Here is a 21,688-nt window from a genome sequence, read left to right as displayed (position 1 = left end):
GGCCACTGACATGGGCCTCAGTTGGCCACCACATTCTCCAAATCTCAAGTCTTGTGACTCTATTTTGTGGGGCTACATTAAATACAAGATGTACAACAATAACTCCAGAACTATTGCTGAGATGAAAACAGCCATTCTGGAGGTCATTGACAGCATCAATTTTCCGACATTTCAGTGGGTCGTGCAGAATTTCACTATTTGTCTGCGCCACATCATAGCCAATGATGGCAAGCATATCAAACATGTCATAACCTAAATCTGAATATCTCTAGTAATTTTTACATGTTGAATAAAGTGTGTGCATGCTGTAGTTTGTAACTACGTTTTTTTTTTTTTCATGTAGTTCAATGATTGTCACCCTGTATAATTTTTGTTGCATTTTTGCTGTCTCATTTTCTCATCATTGTAAGAAGCAAACAGCCAGCTTTAATAGCATATTATGTTTCATGTTTTTTAACAGGAGGATATGTGTATCAGAGTTTCCTGGTTCTTCTTTGATAAACCAATGTAAGATTTATATGTTATTTATTTTCATTCCATTGTTCTTAAAACTATTGACACCTTTGTTTAACACAACAGAGAGCGACGAAAATTGGGCAAGTGTATTGATGGAGAACAATTTGTAGATCCTCAGCTTCACAAAAGTTTGATGAGCATGGGATTTGCAAGATCAACTGCACGGGAGGCTTTACGTCAAACAAATAACAACTTAACACAAAGCCTTGACCTGATAAGAGAAAAGCCTCATTTGTTTATGACTCCTTCTCAAGAAGATATACAACAGGTAAATATCCTTTAAGGGGTGCCCTGTTGTATTGTTACTTACCTTTACTCATTGTAATATATGTAATTATAGTTTACCTTTCTATGAAGTGTATAAATGGAGTATATCTCTTTCTCCCTGTTGCTGCTGCCTTCCACCCCCCTTCTTTCTCTCTCTCAGGGTGACCCTCATTACCAACAAACACTGTCTGCCTGTGTCCATTCATGCGAATGGACAGTTTGTTGCTGGTCGTTCCCACATGTGGGAAAGAGCTGGCACGTCAATAGACACACAAACACACACACAAAATTCAAGCGTTCGCAACCAACGGTTGCTTCATCAGGAAAGAGGGAAGGAGAGGGAAAGACGAAAGGATGTGGGTTTCAAGGGAGAGGGTAAGGAGTCATTCTTTGCCTTTACAAATGTCTGCTTGTGTCTGTGTATGTGCGGATGGATATGTGTGTGTGTGTGCGCGCGAGTGTATACCTGTCCTTTTTTCCCCCTAAGGTAAGTCATTCGGCTCCCGGGATTGGAATGACTCCTTACCCTCTCCATTAAAACCCACATCCTTTCATCTTTCCCTCTCCTTCCCTCTTTCCTGACGAAGCAACCCTTGGTTGCGAAAGCATGAATTAAGTAACTTACCAAGTGAAAGCGTTGGCATGTTTGATACACACACACACACACACACACACACACACACACACACACACACACACACACACACACACACACACACAAATTCAAGCTTTCGCAACCAACGGTTGCTTCGTCAGGAAAGAGGGAAGGAGAGGGAAAGACGAAAGCATGTGGGTTTTAAGGGAGAGGGTAGGGAGTCATTCCAATCCCGGGAGCGGAAAGACTTACCTTAGGGGTAAAAAAGGACAGGTATACACTCGCGCACACACATACATATCCATCCGCACATATACAGACACAAGCAGACATTTGTAAAGGCAAAGAGTTTGGGCAGAGATGTCAGTCGAGGCGGAAGTACAGAGGCAAAGGTGTTGTTGAATGACAGGTGAGGTATGAGCGGCGGCAACTTGAAATTAGCGGAGGTTGAGGCCTGGTGGGTAACGCGAAGAGAGGATATACTGAAGGGCGAGTTCCCATCTCCGGAGTTCCTACAGGTTGGTGTAAGTGGGAAGTATCCAGATAACCCGGACGGTGTAACACTGTGCCAAGATGTGCTTGCCATGCACCAAGGCATGTTTAGCCACGGGGTGATCCTCATTACCAACAAACACTGTCTGCCTGTGTCCATTCATGCGAATGGACAGTTTGTTGCTGGTCATTCCCACATAGAAAGCTTCACAGTGTAGGCAGGTCAGTTGGTAAATCATGTGGGTGCTTTCACACGTGGCTCTGCCTTTGATTGTCTACACCTTCCGGGTTACAGGACTGGAGTAGGTGGTGGTGGGAGGGTGCATGGGACAGGTTTTACACTGGGGGCGGTTACAAGGGTAGGAGCCAGAGGGTAGGGAAGGTGGTTTGGGAATTTCATAGGGATGAACCAAGAGGTTACGAAGGTTAGGTGGATGGCGGAAAGACACTCTTGGTGGAGTGGGGAGGATTTCATGAAGGATGGATCTCATTTCAGGGCAAGATTTGAGGTAGTCGTATCCCTGCTGGAGAGCCACATTCAGAGTCTGATCCAGTCCCGGAAAGTATCCTGTCACGAGTGGGGCACTTTTGGGGTTCTTCTGTGGGAGGTTCTGGGTTTGAGGAGATGAGGAAGTGGCTCTGGTTATTTGCTTCTGTACCAGGTCAAGAGGATAGTTGCGGGACGCGAAAGCTGTTTTCAGGTTGTTGGTGTAACGGTGCAGGGATTCCCGACTGGAGCAGATTCATTTGCCATGAAGGGAAGGGACCATTTGATATGGAATGGGTGGCAGCTGTCATAATGGAGGTACTGTTGCTTGTTGGTGGGTTTGATGTGGACGGATGTGTGAAGCTGGCCATTGGACAGGTGGAGGTCAACGTCAAGGAAAGTGGCATGGGATTTGGAGTAGGACCAGGTGAATGTGATGGGACCAAAGGAGTTGAGGTTGGAGAGGAAATTCTGGAGTTCTTCTTCACTGTGAGTCCAGATCATGAAGATGTCATCAATAAATCTGTACCAAACTTTGGGTTGGCAGGCCTGGGTAACCAAGAAGGCCTCCTCTATACGACCCATGAATAGGTTGGCGTACGAGGCAGCCATCCTGGCACCCATGGCTGTTCCCTTTAATTGTTAGTATGTCTGGCCTTCGAAAGTGAAGAAGTTGTGAGTCAGGATGAAGCTGGCTAAGGTAATGAGGAAAGAGGTTTTAGGTAGGGTGGCAGGTGATCAGTGTGAAAGGAAGTGCTCCATTGCAGCAAGGCCCTGGACATGCGGAATATTTATGTATAAGGAAGTGGCATCAATGGTTGCAAGGATGGTTTCCAGGGGTAACAGATTGGGTAAGGATTCCAGGCGTTCGAGAAAGTGGTTGGTGTCTTTGATGAAGGATGGGAGACTGCATGTAATGGGTTGAAGGAGTTGATCTACGTAGGCAGAGATACGTTCTGTGGGGGCTTGGTAACCAGCTACAACGGGGCGGCCGGGATGATTGGGTTTGTGAATTTTAGGAAGTAGGTAGAAGGTAGGGGTGCGAGGTGTCGGTTGGGTCAGGAGGTTGATGGAGTCAGGTGAAAGGTTTTGTAGGGGGCCTAAGGTTCTGAGGATTTCTTGAAGCTCTGCCTGGACATTAGGAATGGGATTACCTTGTCAAACTTTGTATGTGTTGTTGTCTGAAAGCTGACGCAGTCCCTCAGCCACATACTCCCGACGATCAAGTACCACGGTCGTGGAACCCTTGTCCGCCGGAAGAATGACGATGGATCGGTCAGCCTTCAGATCACGGATAGCCTGGGCTTCAGCAGTGGTGATGTTGGGAGTAGGATTAAGGTTTTTTAAGAAGGATTGAGAGGCAAGGCTAGAAGTGAGAAAATCCTGGAAGGTTTGGAGAGGGGGATTTTGAGGAAGAGGAGGTGGGTCCTGCTGTGACGGAGGACGGAACTGTTCCAGGCAGGGTTCAATTTGGATAGTGTCTTGGGGAGTTGGATCATTAGGAGTAGGATTAGGATTATTTTTCTTCGTGGCAAAGTGATTTTTCCAGCAGAGAGTACGAGTGTAAGACAGTAAATGTTTGACAAGGGCTGTTTGGTTGAATTTGGGAGTAGGGCTGCCCTACACAGAAACAAGCACAAGTCTGCTTGTGTCTGTGTATGTGCAGATGGATATGTGTGTGTGTGCGCGAGTGTATACCTGTCCTTCTTTCCCCCTAAGGTAAGTCTTTCCACTCCCGGGATTGGAATGACTCCTTACCCTCTCCCCTAAAACCCACATCCTTTCGTCTTTCCCTCTCCTTCCTTCTTTCCTGATGAAGCAACCGTTGGTTGCGAAAGCTTGAATTTTGTGTGTCTGTTTGTGTTTGTTTGTGTGTCTATCGACATGCCAGCGCTTATATATATAAGAAAGAAACATTCCACATGGGGAAAATGTATAATCTTGTTTCTTTTATACCTCCAATATTGCAGAAGACGAATCCTCAGACTTTGATTTTCACCCCCTTGAAATTCCACAAAACTAAGAGTGTCCTCAGTTCATATCTTTTCCACTTGAAGTGGATAAACCAGTCACTCTGATTTCAGAAATATGAAAATTATGTAGCCTGCTCATATTCGAACTGTTGTATGTAAGGTTGGTAAATGTTACCATCTTCCTCTTTGGAATAGATAAAGATTCCCCTTTTTTAAAATAGATGTCTTTTCCTTAACTGGTAATAATTTTAATTTTAACAATACTGTACATTATTTCTTGTTACAACATATGAAAAGGATAGGTGACTACTCAGCTCGTAGAAGAGGCATTGAGTTGTAGGCAGACACAGTGAAAGGACTGGAAGCTTTTGAACAAAAAGTCCTTCTTCTGAATGTTTTCTTTTTCAGATGAAGAACTTTTTTGTCTGAAAGCTTAAATATTTATCAGTGCCGGTCTACAACACAGCACCTCCTCTTTGTAGTGAGCAGCAATCGATATTTTTCACATTGTTGTTACTCCCTCCTGGACTTCTCATTGTTTTATTTCTAGTTACACAGTTTATAATGCTTCATGCCTATGCATGTTTTTGGCTTCATATAAAGGTGCCCTATAAATGATATTTAGAAAATTTCTTACTTAATATCCTGTTACTTCTTTGACCAAGTGAGACAGTGTGATTAAGACAGTTGACTCGTTTTCATGGGGAACAGGTTCCAAACCCTCTCCAGTCATCCTGATATAGGTAGTCTGAAATATCCTTAATGCTGAGATGCCTAAGTATGCAACCATTTTCATGATCAATTATTACGTACTCTGAGTTTGTGCTCTGTCTATTATGACAGTGATTGGACATTAAAATCTAATATTTCTTCATTTTTTAATATTTCCTCTTTGTCACAATACCGAACTAGGCTGCTCAGTAGTTAGTACATTCAAGTAGCAACTGGGTAGGAGTATAGTTCAGATCTTGGTCTAACCACTCTGAGTTAGATTTCTTGAAATTGAGCGAGGCAAATGTTGGGGTGGCTTCAGAGGGGCATTATCAATTTCTTTCCCCAACCTTTATCCATCTGAGATTGTACTTCTATGTCTAATAACCTCATTGTTGATGGTATGTTAAACAATAGTTTCCCCTCCCCTTTATTATATGTATTCTAATCAACACAATTTTTTTGTACATCACTGATTAATCATTTAGTCACTTGACTTGTAACATTGTCATTATTCATTACTTACATAAACATGTAGTTTGAACTGTAATGCAGATTTTAAATAAAGTTTTGAAAAGTCTAGAAGCCATTACTTCAGGCAATCATTGTGCAGGCTGGTGATATTTACTTTTGATAGTAGACATAATGTGTCCAGATGGTATTAGAAACATTATAACCACACAAATTGTTTCAGATTGTTTCAATGGGCTTTGATGCTAAAAGAGCAAAACTTGCTCTTAAAAAACATCAAGGAGATGTAGAAAAAGCTGTGGCAACATTAGTCTCATCTGATGCAACAGTGAACAGTTCCACAAATAGTAAGTGTTAGAGCATGTTTTGCATAATATGTAAGGAAAATTTATGTATAAATTAAATATCGTTAAAAACAGTGATGAATAAAATGCAGTGAGGCAGATAGTGACAAACTGATGTACATGAAAGCTTGTGCTCCAACTCTAGTGCCTCATCATCAGTGAGATGTGAAACCCTAATCTTTCTTCTTCCTAAGGTTGGTCTGGTGCATTTCTTCATTCCAGTCACTTGTCAGCTACCCTTTCAATTTCAACATTACCACTGCATCCCACATCAAATATATGCTCATATCTAGACCAGCACCAGCAATTCTTTCCTTTCACCATCCCTTCAACTCCAGTGTTAAGCAGCAACTCATGTTGTAATATGTTTACAACCCTTCTCTCTGTTCACTTCATTTTCTTATTTTGTTAGCATTCTCATTTTCTCTGACAGCTCCTCAGAGATCTGAATAGGGGACTATTTTGCACAGAAGGAACCTATGATGACATTATTAGCAGATTAGTGCAGCTGGTATCATATTGCCTTCCACATATCAGTACTGCAGCAGTTAGTCATTTTGACAACACCTGCAGACAGCATAACAGTTGCCGTACAAATCTTCATGATTTCTGCCAAATATGACAATTGGAGGAACTGCTGCTCCCTCCAGGATGAAGCTTCTCTCATGAAGCTTCTCTCTGTACCAATCCCAACGGAAAGGGCTGCTGCTTCTGCTCTGTGAGCCTTATTGACATTTGCCTCACAGTCCATTGCAGTCTTCCTTGTAACAGCGGCAAAGGCCCCTGTGATGTACTACTAGCCATGCTAGTCAGGCAAAGGTTTTTTTAAGATGTAACTCCTCCATCATACTTCCGACAGACAGAGTCTGGCCTCAGAATAGAGGGGCAGGTTGGTGGGTTTATACTTCTATCTAAGCTTCTAAAACCATAGGTTCCTTTATTATGAACAGTGGATGAGAAATGAGTTACTGTCAGTTCTTGTCTGTGGGAAATTTAAAATGGAAGATAATTATATCTGTGAGAATAAATCACCTACTCGCACAATAAAAGAAAATACTAAGAAACATAAAGGCATGGCATTCTTTGGATGACACATACGCGCGTGCACACACACACACACACACACACACACACACACACACACACCATAGAGCCACTATCCTATATAGTTGGGCTGCAGTGCCAAGGGACTACAAAATAAATAAATATATATAATATATATTGTTATTTACAAGTCGGGTTCCATAGGACCACATTGAGGAGCAAATAGCAAAGGTCATCAGACATGTCAGTATATGAAATTACAACATTAAAGTAATAAAGGATTAAACTTGTGTGTGTGTGTGTGTGTGTGTGTGTGTGTGTGTGTGTGTGTGTGTGTGTGTATTTGTTAGAAACCTGATCTGCAGTTACCATTTCCTGTGTGCCTGTCTGCTGCTCAGTGCTTTTTCACATTGGCGAGTGGTGATTTCCTTCATATACATAATTATATATAATTGCCTTGCTTTGATCCAATATTCAAAGTAACTTGATCCCAACCATGTATAGTTCTGTCTTAAAGTTTAGTTTATCACTGTGTGTCATCTGCCTTGCTGTTCTCTCTTTTTTTATGCTATGTTGACTGTAAAGTCAATACTGGTTTTCTTTTCAAATGAAGGGAAATGTGATTATGACTTTAAATTCTATGGTTTTAGAGACCCAGGTCACCCCCCCCCCCCCCCACCACCACCACCACCACCACCACCACCACCACCACCAACCTCAAATGTTACAGCGAACCTATTTTATGAAAAGGTTGGATTGCTACTCACCATATTGCAGAGATATGGATCACAGATAGACACAACAAAAGATGGTGAAACAAGTAAGCTTGGGCAGAAAGATCATCGTCTGAATTGGGCAAAACACACACACACACGATCACAGCCTCTGGCTGCCAAGGCCAGACTGTGAGCAGCAGTCTGGGATGGGAAAAGCAGTCTGGGATGGAGAGTGGGAGGGAAAGCAGGGTAGGAGTGGGGAACAGTGAAGTGCTGCTTGTAGGAACATACAGGGACAATGTAGAGAGAGGGTAGGGCAGCGAGGTTCAATCGGAAGGTTAGACAGAGGGCAAGGGGAGGGCAGTGGAAAAGGAGAGAAGTAAAAAGACTGGGTGTAGGACAATGACTAATGAAGGTTGAGGCCTGGAGGGTTACAGGAACATAGGCTACATTGCAGGGAGAGTTGCCACCTGTGTAAGAAAGAAAAGCTAGTGTTGCTAGGAAGGATCCAGATGGCATAGGCTATGAAGCAATTATGAAAATGAAGAACATTGTGTTGGGCAGCATGCTAAGCAACTGGATGCTCCAACTGTTTCTTGGCCGCAGTTTGTCGGTGGCTATTCATGTGTAGAACAGCTTTTTGGTTGTCATATGTGCACAGAATGCAGCACGTTGGTTGCAGCTTAGCTTGTAAATCACGACTGGCTTCGCAGGTAGTCCTGCTTTTGGTGGCTTAGATGATGCATGTGACTGGACTGGAGTGGCTGGTGGTTGTTGTGATGGTATTTGGAAGATGTATGGCACAGGTCTTGCACCTAGGTCTGTTACAGGGATATGAGCTTTGAGGCAAGGGGTTGGGAGCAGGCATTGTGTAGGGATGGGCAAGGATATTGTATAGGTTTAGAGGGCAGCAGATTATCACTGTGGAAGGCATGGAAAGGATAGTGGGTAGAACATTCCTCATTTCAGGGCACAATTAGAGGTAGTTGAAACCCTGGCAGAGAATACAATTCAGTTGCTCCAGGTCTGGCTGGTACTGAGTTATGAGGGGAATGCTCCTCTCTGGCCGGACAGTGTGAATTTTGGAAGTAGTGGGTGACTGGAGAGGTAAGGCATGAAAAATCAGTTTCTGTACAAGATTGGGAGGGTAATTACAGTCTGAGAAGGCCTCAATGAGACCCTTGGCATATTTTGCGAGGGACTGCTCGTCACCACTGATGCGATGGCCATGAATGGCTAGGCTGCATGGAAGGGACTTCTTCATATGGGATGGAAGGCAGCTGTCAAAGTGGAGGTATTGCTGGTAGGTTTGATATGGATGGAGGTATTGCTGCAGCCACCTTTGAGGTGGATGTGAACATCGAGGAAGATGTCTTGTTGGGTTGAGGAGGACCAGTTGAAGCAAATGGGGGAGAAGATGTTGAGGTTATGGAGTACAGGGTGCCCTCATCTCAATCCATATCACACAGATGTCATCATTGAATCTGAACCAGGTACTTAGAAAGGATTCCTCTAGATGGCCCACGTATAGGTTGACAGAATGGTGCCGTGTGGGTGCCCATTGCTGCTTTGTATTTTTAGGTGATGCCTCTAAAGGAAAAATAGTTGCGTGTGAGAATGTAGTTGGTCATGGTCACTAGGAAGAAGGTTGTAGGTTTGGAATCAGTCAGGCGTTGTGAAAGGTAGTGTTCAATAGCGGCAAGGACAGGGCATTAGGAATGTTAGTGTAAAGGGAGGTGACATCAATAGTGACGAGCAGAGCACCATGTGGTAAAGAAACAGGAACTGTGAAGAGTCAGTGGTGGGAATGGTTGGTATCTTGTATATAAGAGGGTAGGTTGGTGCTAAGAGGCTGAAGGTGTTGGTCTATGAGAGCAGAAATTCTCTCAGTGGGGGCACAGTAACTGGCCACAATGGGGTGCCATGGATGGCTGGGTTTATGGACTTCAGGAAGCATGTAGAAGGTAGCAGTGCGAGGAATGGTAGGGGTGAGGAGGGTTTGTAGGTGGATGCATCTGACAGCGGGTGGAGTCCTTCTGCCAGGTAATCCTTGTATTTCAAAACAATGTCGGTGGAGCGTTTGTCAGCAGGCTGGTTTATAAGGTGGGGATCAGTTTTTAGGTTGTGGGTTGTATTTCTTTCTATGGATGTAAGGTTAGCTTGCATGTTGAGGGATTTTGGGGAATGATGGTGAGGCAAGGTTCAAGGTTAAGAAATTCAGGAAAGTTAATGGAGTGGTTTTGGAGCTGCAGGGGGGGGGGGGGGGGGGGGCGGCGGCTAATCCACCCACACCCACCTATTCCCTGCCCTGTTCCCACTCCGGCACTATACACAGCCCTCTCTTCCACCAATCCAACCAGTTTTCTTACTTTTCTTCTTTTCTGCTCCATGACACTACCGAGAGTTAAGACCATTGTGTTTGGTATATGGCTCTGGCGCATTGTACTGCATCTGCAGCAGCAGTTTGAACATTAGTTGACACCACAGTGACACAATGAACTGTTACTAATTGGTTACTTCAAGGGCAGCTCCAAGCCAGATGCCCTGTAGCATGCATTCCACTGATCCCAAACCACCACTGGTTTTGACTTCAGTGGTATCAAGTGATTGCTCACTGGAGGTCAGAGTGGAGGTGTGTATTGTATCAAGCAATAGCTCGCTGGAGGGCAGGGTGGAGGTGTTTTGTTCTTTCTGATGAAAGATGGTTCTGCCTCAGTACCAGTGATGGGCGTGTATTGGTTAGGAGGAGGCCATTTGAGGACCTGCCCTCCCAGTGGCCACCGCCTTCTAGTAGGCACCTTCAGTGCCTGGGAGGGAGGGGAGGGGGGAGGGGTTGTTGAAATCGAGAGTTGTGCCTGTGGTAGCATGGCTATTGGTAGGGTTATCTGAGCTGGATTGGTCTCAAATGAGGAGCCAGACGAAATGTTTCCCACAACATAGGGCAGGAAGTTAGCTTCCCTAGAGGAGTAAGCGTAATACAAATACTGGTCCTCCAGGTTGGGGGCTGGGCATGGGGCTAATAACCCCATACTGTTAAAGAAAAGAATAGTCCGGAAATTCAACAGAAGTCTTGGAAACTGCATGGAAAACATGTATCATGATCCCAGCAAAGAAAACAGATGAAGGGCCTCCCAGTAGCATCTTGCAATGTGAGGACAATGCTTCAGCCTGGAAAAATGGAAGAAACAGCCAATAAAATTTCAAAAGTTAAATATGATGTCATAGGACTACAGGAAATAAGATGGCTAGGTAATAGGCAGATAGATAAACCTAAGTACTCATTAGTGTATAGTGGACCAGAAGAAAGAACAGGCCAATTCAGACCAGGATTTATAAAAACAAGGGAAGTTATGAAAAGACTACTAGAATTTGAACCTATAAATGAAAGGATGTGTAGACTCAGGCTAAGAGGGAAATTTGGAAATGTATCGATAGTAAATGCACATGCACCAACAGAGGAAAGAGGGGATATAATAAAAGAAAAGTGTAAGAAGACTTGGAAAAAGTATGTTACGCAGTACATAAATATTTCCTGATGCTAGTAGTAAGAAATTGTAATGCAATAGTAGGGAAGAGTCAACATCAATATGGATTTTCTGGGAAATATTCACTACATGAAGAAAATAACAACAATGGAAAATGGAAACTGACTATGCCAGTTCACAGCAAGGAATAATATGATTATTAAAAGTACCTGCTTCCCACACAAAAGGATCCATCTGGGCACTTGGAAGTTCACAGTCGATGGAGTACCGTATTTACTCGAATTTAAGCCACACTCGAATCTAAGCCGCACCTGAAAAATGAGACTCAAAATCGAGGAAAAAAAATTTTCCCAAATCTAAGCCGCACCTGAAATCTGAGACTCGAAATTCAAGGTGAGAGAAAAGATTTAGGCTGCACCTCCAAATCGAAACAAAGTTGGCCCATTGTAATATGAGACACAATTTAGGTTGAGAGAATGACGATACAGCTACAGTAGTTTGGTTCGAGTCGTAAGCTTAGCAGTTAAGCTTTACCAGGTAGCCGTTGCTGTGCGTCAGGTGCTCCGTTCGTATTTATACGGGTACCCTTACTTTTTCATGTGCTTCATCTGGTTTGAATTGATTTCTTATTTTTCTTTGATCTGATAAGTGCCGTTCTCTTTGTTATAGGTGTTTACGTCCCTCATAGCTGAAAATGCATTACTGTACTGTGTCATGCATTGTTTGTCGCATTCCGATAATGAGTGTTTACGACCTGTCGCCGCTCGCGGCATGGCTTGCTTTTGTGCATGCTACCGACGCTTTAGTGAAACAATGGCAAGAGACTGATATTTGTTGTTACTTACACTGCTGCATTCTTTGATAATGATCAACAAGAACCAAATAATAGACTGCGTGTGATAGAAGATGTTCTGAACGAGAGTTTAGCGAAAATTTTTCTCCATTTGACAATCTTTGCAGGCGCCTCTTTAGTACATTACATTCTGTACAGAAATTAGTCATCTTAGATTTAAAAATCTAATCAATTGCCGTGCTTCATTTCTGACTGTATCACTATTCGGCATAAGAATAATACGAATGTAAACATGACATGATATGTATATTCTTCCGCGTTTGTTGTTGTCTCACTCTAGTTTCGTAGTTTATTAGGCAGACAGGATTTAAATGAGATAGCAGCAAACACGAAAGAATACATGGCAAAATGTTTATATTCATATTATTATTATTATTATTATTATTATTATTATTATTATGGTGAAGAGAATACTGCATGTGTTCACAATTCATAAAAGTTCCTATTAGCAACCATCTCTTCTCACAGGTAGAAAAAAATTCAGAATGCAGAGTTGGCCATATGAAAGACATCCCAAACAGTCTTGCCAGTCGGATTTTCGTAGTACATTGAAATGCTGCTACATTCGAAGATGAACAATAGGAATTTGTATTTACTTCGTTGGATAATGTATGAAAATGCAGTGGTCAAAACTCAGGGCGGAGAAAAAAAAGCTCGTCTTCCACCCTTTTTTTTTTTTTTAATTTATTTACTGACGCAAAGGTTTTGGTGCCAGTATTCATCTTTGTGCCTGCGAAGCACTACATATATTCGACGACAGAAGTTAGTTGTGGCAGCACCTACCAACATTTTTCAGAACTTCCGCTTTGCACTCGATTCTAAGCCGCAGGCGGTTTTTTGGATTACAAAAACCGGAAAAAAAAAGTGCGGCTTAGATTCGAGTAAATACAGTAGTCAATCAGATTGGCCGTATTTTAGTGGTTGCATGCCACTCCACACCAGTTATAGATGTTTGGAGCTGCAGAGGACTAAACTGTGACTCAGACCACTTTATGATAAAATCAGTCATGAGAGAGGAGATTAACAAATGGAAGATGAACTGGTATACGGACAAACTGAAATCCCACCGGAAGTAAAAAATTTCCAAGTAACAATAAGCAAAAAATTGAGCAGTAAACAGACTGCAGTAGGAGTAGACAAAAGATGGAGCAAGATTTAAAAAACCATTACAGATGCTGCAGAAGAAATAGTAGGTATAAGAACAAACATAAGAAGCCAGAAATGGTTTGACGAAGACTGCAGGTCAGCATCAGAGAAAAAGAACAGGGCAAGAATAAAAGTGCTACAGAGAGAAACCAGAAATAATGTGGCATAATATAGAGAATTAAGGAGAACAGCTAACAGACTATGCAAGAGAAAGATAAAAGAGTGGATTAAGAAGAAATTGGAGGGAAAATGTCTATTTTGAGGTATCTGATGTAATGAAAGTATACGGAAAATGTAGAATTACAGGAAAGGAATAAGACATTACCTAACATTTCTTATAAATCAGCAAAATATTATTGTAGAGACTAGTACAAATGCTGCAGTTAGAAAGCAGTCACAAGTGGTTGCATTATTTGAAGGTTTTGATTCTGCCAACACTTGAATGTCAGTCAAAGTGCCCTGCTTCACTACGTATGACTCATTGCAGTAATTATTCAAAGGAACGGCAGCGATTAAAATGGGATAAAATTATTCCTATGCAATGGGATATAGAAAATTTTCTTGCTATGATAATGTGTCATGATAAACGATTCCATATTCCTTTCAATACCTGTAACACTAGCAGTCCAATTGTTTGCTGGTTGACACTAGCAGTCCAATTGTTTGCTGGTTGACACTAGCAGTCCAATTGTTTGCTGGTTGACACTAGATATGCTTTATTTGTGTGTATTTTGTACAGAGGCATTATTATTGTATTATTTTTGATTTTTGTCCATCTTTATACCATTTGTTTGAATCTGCCAGCAATTTATTGTACTGTTTTTATTTAATTGTTTTCTAGACTTGTATATTAAGGCTAACCAATTTCTGCTGCTTGCAAATTTGCTCTTGGTTTGATGGCCCATGCAAAATAATACTAGCTCTGTAATATCCTGATTGAATATGAAAGCTAAACATTCTAAAAAAGTGGGCTCACATGAATAAAGTTTTGTCGTTGTTGTCTTCAGTCCTGAGACTGGTTTGATGCAGCTCTCCATGCTACTCTATCCTGTGCAAGCTTCTTCATCTCCCAGTACTTACTGCAACCTACATCCTTCTGAATCTGCTTAGTGTATTCATCTCTTGGTCTCCCTCTACGATTTTTACCCTCCACACTGCCCTCCAATGCTTAATTTGTGATCCCTTGATGCCTCAGAACATGCTCTACCAACCGGTCCCTTCTTCTTGTCAAGTTGTGCCACAAACTCCTCTTCTCCCCAATTCTATTCAATACTTCCTCATTAGTTACGTGATCTACCCATCTAATCTTCAGCATTCTTCTGTAGCACCACATTTCGAAAGCTTCTATGCTCTTCTTGTCCAAACTATTTATTGTCCATGTTTCACTTCCACACATGGCGGCTACACTCCATACAAATACTTTCAGAAACGACTTCCTGACACTTAAATCTATACTCGATGTTAACAAATTTCTCTTCTTCAGAAACGCTTTCCTTGCCATTGCTAGTCTACATTTTATATCCTCTCTACTTTGACGATCATCAGTTATTTTGCTCCCCAAATAGCAAAACTCCTTTGCTACATTAAGTGTCTCATTTTCTAATCTAATTCTCTCAGCATCACCTGACTTAATTCAACTACATTCCATGATCCTCATTTGCTTTTGTTGATGTTCATCTTACATCCTCCTTTCAAGACACTGTCCATTCCATTCAACTGCTCTTCCAAGTCCTTTGCTGTCTCTGACAGATTTACAATGTCATCGGCGAACCTTAAAGTTTTTATTTCTTTTCCATGGATTTTAATACCTACTCCGAATTTTTCTTTTGTTTACTTTACTGCTTGCTCAATATACAGATTGAATATCATCGGGGAGAGGCTACAACCCTGTCTCACTCCCTTCCCAACCACTGCTTCCCTTTCGTGCCCCTCGACTCTTATAACTGCCATCTGGTTTCTGTACAAATTGCAAATAGCCTTTCGCTCCCTGTATTTTACCCCTGCCACCTTTAGAATTTGAAAGAGAGTATTCCAGTCAACACTGTCAAAAGCTTTCTCTAAGTCTACAAATGCTAAAAACGTAGGTTTGCCTTTCCTTAATCTTTCTTCTAAGATAGGGTGTAAGGTCAGTATTGCCTCACGTGTTCCAACATTTCTACGGAATCCAAACTGATCTTCCCCGAGGTCAACTTCTACCAGTTTTTCCATTCACGGTAGTATTTTGCAGCTGTGACTTATTAAACTGATAGTTCGGTAATTTTCACATCTGTCAACACCTGCTTTCCATCTGAGCTCTTGATATTCATACAAGTGGTTCTCTTTTCTCCAAAGGTCTCTTTAATTTTCCTGTAGGCAGTATCTATCTTACCCCTAGTGAGATAAGCCTCTACATCCTTACAGTTTTCCTCTAGCCATCCCTGCTTAGCAGTTTTGCACTTCCTGTCAATCTCATTTTTGAGACGTTTGTATTCCTTTTTGCCTGCTTCATTTACTGCATTTTTATATTTTCTCCTTTCATCAATTAAATTCAATATTTCTTCTGTTACCCAAGGATTTCTACCAGCCCTCATCTTTTTACCTACTTGATCGTATGCTGCCTTCACTACTTAATCCCTCAAAGCTACCCATTCTTCTTCTACTGTATTTCTTTCCCCCATTCCTGTCAATTGTTCCCTTATGCTCTCCCTGAAACTCTGTACAGCCTCTGGTTCTTTCAGTTTATCCAGGTTCCATCTCCTTAAATTTCCACCTTTTTGCAGTTTCTTCAATTTTAATCTACAGTTCATAACCAATAGATTGTGGTCAGAGTCCACATCTGCCCCTGGAAATGTCTTACAATTTAGAACCTGGTTCCTAAATCTCTGTCTTACCATTATATAATCTATCTGATACCTTTTAGTGTCTCTAGGCTTCTTCCATGTATACAACCTTCTTTCATGATTTTTGAACCAAGTGTTAGCTATGATTAAGTTACGCTCTGTGCAAAATTCTACCAGACGGTTTCTCTTTCATTTCTTATCCCCAATCCGTATTCACCTACTATGTTTCCTTCTCTCCCTTTTCCTACTCTCAAATTCCAATCACCCATGACTATTAAATTTTCGTCTCCCTTAGCTACCTGAATAATTTCTTTTCTCTCATCACACATTTCATCAATTTCTTCATCATCTGCAGAGCTAGTTGGCATATAAACTTGTACTACTGTAGTAGGTGTGGGCTTCGTGTCTATCTTGGCCACAATAATGTGTTCACTATCCTGTTTGTAGTAGCTTATCCGCACTCCTATTTTTTTATTCATTATTAAACCTACTCCTGCATTACCCCTATTCGATTTTGTATTTATAACCCTGTATTCACCTGACCAACAGTCTTGTTCCTCCTGCCACCAAACTTCACTAATTCCCACTATATCAAACCTTAACCTATCCATTTCCCTTTTTAAATTTTCTAATCTACCTGCCCGATTAAGGGATCTGACATTCCACGCTCCGTTCCGTAGAACGTCAGTTTTATTTCTCCTGATAACGACGTTCTCCTGAGTAGTCCCCGACCGGAGATCCAAATGGGGGACTATTTTACCTCCGGAATATTTTACCCAAGAGGACGCCATCATCATTTAATCATACAGTAAAGCTGCATGGCCTCAGGAATAATTACAGCTGTAGTTTCCCCTTGTTTTCAGCCGTTCGCAGTACCAGCACAGCAAGGCCGCTTTGTTTAGTGCTACAAGGCCAGATCAGTCAATCATCCAGACTGTTGCCCTTGCAATTACTAAAAAGGCTGCTGCCCCTCTTCAGGAACCAGACGTTTGTCTGGCCTCTCAACAGATACCCCTCCGTTGTGGTTGCACCTACGGTACGGCCACCCGTATTGCCGAGGCACGCAAGCCTCCCCACCAATGGCAAGGTCCATGGTTCATGGGGGGGAATAAAGTTTTAGTCATAGTAAATTGTATACTATCATAACCACAGGGTCATACACATCAGAATGAGTTGTCTTGGGACAGCTCTTTTACTATACTGAACAGCCTGCGATTATTCTGGGATGTGAATGTAGAGCTATCAGATGCAATTTGAAAGACAGTATTCACATACGCTAATGTAATAAATGTGAGCATCCTGCTGGAAATCCACACTTTCCTGACACTGTAGGGATGGCAACAGTATGGGATGATGAATTTCTTCTGGCTGTAGCCTAGGCTAAACAAATAGCAATAGTTGTGTGGTCACCACAGTATGATGCCAGAGTTGGTTTTGTAGGTCACTGTTGAACTCCAATTGTTGAAACTCTCTTAATTGTGCAAACTTTCAAAGTGACAGTCACTGACGCTGAACAGGAGTAGCTGTCTTTATTAGTCACAACTTTGTGTCATTCATCCTTTTTTGCGTGATAGGGAGGAGTGCCTGGTGATGACATGTAAGAGAACATATTAGAGGTATGCTGAAAAATCGAATTGGCAGTTTCAGGGAGAGACATTGATCTGTTTGTATAATTGTGTGAACCTGCATTCAGTGAAACTGTTAGGAATGGTGTGCAGTTCCTTGGAACCCACTTCTGTAGGTAATGTGAAAATAGAAATAATTTAAAGGGACACAGAAGTAGTCACTTTTATTACCTCTCCCACATTTGTGAACGGTAAGGGAATAACATTATACATTGTAGTAAGAAGTACTCTTTGCCGTGTACCACTATTTGATTTGAGGACATTTGACTAAGATGTATGAGGCCTTATAACATTTAGAGGTGGTACTGGAAGGGTTTAATAATCATAATTTCTAATAAAACTCCTGCTATAGAGAGAGCTCCAGTTTTTAAAAACTTCTCTCACCATGTTTATCAAAATCATTTTGATCCTGTTAAATTTCAACAACTATACTCCGTTCACCATAAGAATAAACCTGATGTAAACAAACACAAATGTGATGATTGGTCAGGAGCCATGGCATACATACATAGGTGGTGTTACACTCTTGGAGTAGGTCCTACTTGTGTGTTAGGTATATTATTACTAAGTTGCGTTAAATGAAACTTTAAGATATTCAAATGTATTAACAGCAATCAACATTTTTCTTAATTACTCTTTGTTTATGTAGTTTTTATTTCAAAAGTTGTGTATAGTCACAGCCTCTTCACTGTTGCTCTCTGATTGTCACAGTGTTAATACGCAGTATGAAAATGGCTGAGGCTGCTTCCTGTCCCGTAGAAAAACACGTGTGTGGAACACGGTGTAAAAGTGCTAAGAAATAGATTGTTCATAATGTTTCTCATAAATTTAGAGGTAAAATCAGCATTGAAGTTTTCTGGGGGACTGTATTAGATACAGTTGCAACATAAATGCAAGTTGATGTACAGCAGAATCGATAGCGTAAGAGCTCAGTAACTTATTGTAGCACATGGTTCCCTGGTTCAAGTCTCGCCTGAGTCCCCCCCCTCCCCCTCCCCCCCTCATTCGGTTTGAATTACCTACGTCTACATTGTAAAATTCATCATCAATTTAATGAGTAATGCACATCTTTTTGTTTTTAATTACATATTGCATGTGAAATTCCTTTTTTCATTTGAAATATAAATTCTCAATTATCGATATTTTATGAAAGACAGTTAACAAAGGTTGCTTAAATTATGAAGACATAACAATTTAATTTTTTAAGACAAAAATGAGGTACTAAGTACTCTTTATTCGGACTATGTCCATTGTCTTATACCACAGACATGTTGTAGGAACATGAAAAACAATCATTTTCACAGCATTGAGTGCACCATACACATGCTGCATTTTTATGTTTGCCTCTGTACCAGTCCAATATGAACTCAACAGAACTGATCTGGAGCCAAGTTAAGGTATTTGTCCCAAGAAATAACAAGATTGTTAAGCTGCCAGACCTACTGCACCAAACACATGCAGCTTTTTCTTGTTACTGCCGAACGTTGGTGGGTTATAGAACAACACGTCATAAAAGAAGAGGAGAAAATGCGGTTATTAATGTAACAGATGACAGTTCCAGTACTGAAATGTATTTCTCAGATTCGGATAAGGAAGGAGTTAAGAGATTACCAGGCAACTGACTGTAATTAATACCTTTAGTGGCTTCAGTATTCAGCAGTACGGTGAAATCCCTGCAGTGTTCTTTTGCATCACACATGGCTTTCTCAGAAAAATTGCGCTGTCTTCAAGTTAGGAATTTCCGTCACTTTTGTTTCTGATTATAATACTATGTCAAATGAGAATGAGAGCATTTTATGCTTTCCGTCTGGTCACCTAAGAAGCCCGCAGTAGTGCTAGAGTTTTGCTGAATATTATTTCATTCTCTTTAAAAATTAAATGACATTTGAAGCTATTGTGCTTCTTTGCCCACCTCTTTTTAGACCTGAACTGCAACTGCTCACATCATTGCAGGCTAGTTGGAATGCTGGTTGGCCATTGCTGTCCAGGTTTAATGTGCTATTAAAGCTGTTGTCCCACACATTATCACTCAATCTGTGTGCGTGTAACACAGCATAAAACGTATCCTTATGATCGTACGTGACTGTACTGGTCACAACTTGGCTTCCACTCCACGTGAAACGAAATCGAATGAGAGGCAAGCAAACGCGGAAGAATACATGGCATAATGTTTACATCAGGTTTATTCTTATTGCTGAACAGAGTATGATGACTCTTCTTTCCAGACGCTATTTAGAGTGTGCAGGTGCACTGGTGACATGATTGTACAGTATTTGCATTAAAATGTGCTTGTAAAGAGAAGGAATGTGTGTACTGTGTGACAGATTATTTTAATACATTGGCATTTCCCAGGTGTTTCAGATAGTTCGGATGAAAGCAGCAGCAGCAATAACAGTAGCAGCAACCCTAGCACAAGTAGCAGCTCTCAAAGCCTTCAGCGTGAGGAAGAATTAAAAGCATATGAACGCCTGTCTGAAGGAATTTCATCCCAGGAACATGATGAATACCTTGACAGCACTCTGGAACAGGAAGAAGCTTTCCTCAGACAGTATAAAGCACTTTTGTCAGATGACAGCTGAACAAAATGTGTGTGTTTGTATCTTTGGCCTCTGAAGATATTTTTGTACTTAAACCTAGCCATTATCTTGAGTGATATTGCTGAATTCCTTTTTAACTACCTGTGATACACATATACTTTTGTAGCTGAAATCATGTGATTTTTGTTTTAGATAATAACTGCTGAGAAATTGTATTGCAGCTGCCTTTATTTTATACTCTTTCATTGTCTGTAAGACTGTGCTATTGCTTTAAAAAGTCCTGGAAGATTGGTGGTGCAAACTAGAGAATAGGTGAAAGAGTAGGAAGTTATAAACATTTGGTATACAACTATTTATGTGAATAACACAGCTGGCATAAAAGTTTAATTATGTTGGCAACTTGACAAAGAAAAGGCAGTTACCTGGAATTAGTTATTTTTGTCTCATAAATAAGCCTGACAGCGAGAAGCTCCTTCTGCAGTGATTAGTAATCATAGACAAAAGAACCTTCATGCTTATGAATAGACTTAAATAACTGTCTTTTATTATAATTTGTATTTGTAATAAAAGATTACAAGGGTTTTAATATTTTCATGTTTAATGTTTTCTGCCAACAAAATACAAACACCTTTATTTCTGATTTCCTTAATACTTTTTAGCTGTCTTTTGTATGCATTTGATGCATTATGAATTTCCCAGAAAATGGTATTTATCACAAATTGACAATTAGAGATGCTATGATGGGAAAGATATTTAAAATTGGCAACACATTCATTGAGTTGTAGAGGAAACACTTACCAACTTCAGCGTAATATTTTTATAACCTTAGGATTGCATATACAACAATCTAGTATTCAGAGGTAAAACATTGCTACATGTAATAACATATTTTCATACAACCTTTAGATTGTGTTTAAAACAAATCAAACTTTTACGCATTTCAGTAATAGAAATACTTCCATGGAATAGGAGAAGTTTTCAAGAAGAATTTTTTTAGCTTGTTTCCAAATTTTGCTTTGCTACCCATTAGACATTTTATATCCCAAGGTAAGTGATCAAAAATTTTAATTGCAGCATTGTGCACCCCTTTTTGTGCTAAAGACAACCTTAATGTGGAGTAATCAATCTCACTTTTCCTTCTCACCATATAGCGGAAATGCTGAGTCACAGGTAGGCACAACAGAAAGACTGTCACAAATAAAGCTTTTGGCCAGTAAGGCCTTTGTCAAAAATACACACACACACACACACACACACACACAACTGCAGTCTCATCTGTTTTTGACGAAAGCTTTACTGATCAAAAGCTTTATTTGTGTCAGTCTTTTGTTGTGCCTACCTGCGACTTAGCATCTCCACTATATGGCAAGTAACAACTTTCCTTTTCATAATATTGTTAAATTTCACACTGGATTTTCCATTGGTTGATTCACTTTTTCTGCTAGTATTGTAATTAAGTACATCACTGTTCCTTTTGAACTGTGGTGGATTATTTACAACAAGCTCCATGAGGGAATAAATATACTGTGAAGCAGTAGTCAGAAGGCCCATATCCTTAAACAGATATCTACAACATGAATCTGGGTGAGCACCACATATTATTCTTA

The 21,688-nt window shown here is 40.9% G+C and overlaps 1 protein-coding gene across 1 annotated transcript in view; it reads left to right on the top strand.

Annotated features, from left to right (window-relative positions):
• LOC124616586 (NEDD8 ultimate buster 1-like) overlaps nt 1-20,669 on the top strand; it is a 118,435-nt gene extending 97,766 nt beyond the window's left edge. The window contains exons 9-11 of the mRNA XM_047144910.1: nt 580-784; nt 5,736-5,859; nt 19,897-20,669. Of these exons, the coding sequence (XP_047000866.1) occupies nt 580-784; nt 5,736-5,859; nt 19,897-20,123 (556 nt within the window). The 3' untranslated portion in view covers nt 20,124-20,669. The remainder of the gene's footprint in view (nt 1-579; nt 785-5,735; nt 5,860-19,896) is intronic.
• The last annotated feature ends 1,019 nt before the right edge of the window (nt 20,670-21,688 follow it).

Source organism: Schistocerca americana, chromosome 1 (genome assembly GCF_021461395.2).
Source record: "Schistocerca americana isolate TAMUIC-IGC-003095 chromosome 1, iqSchAmer2.1, whole genome shotgun sequence".
Taxonomy (NCBI): domain Eukaryota; kingdom Metazoa; phylum Arthropoda; class Insecta; order Orthoptera; family Acrididae; genus Schistocerca; species Schistocerca americana.
The sequence above is the reverse complement of the archived record's forward strand: the minus strand, read 5'-3'. Positions and strand labels throughout refer to the sequence as shown.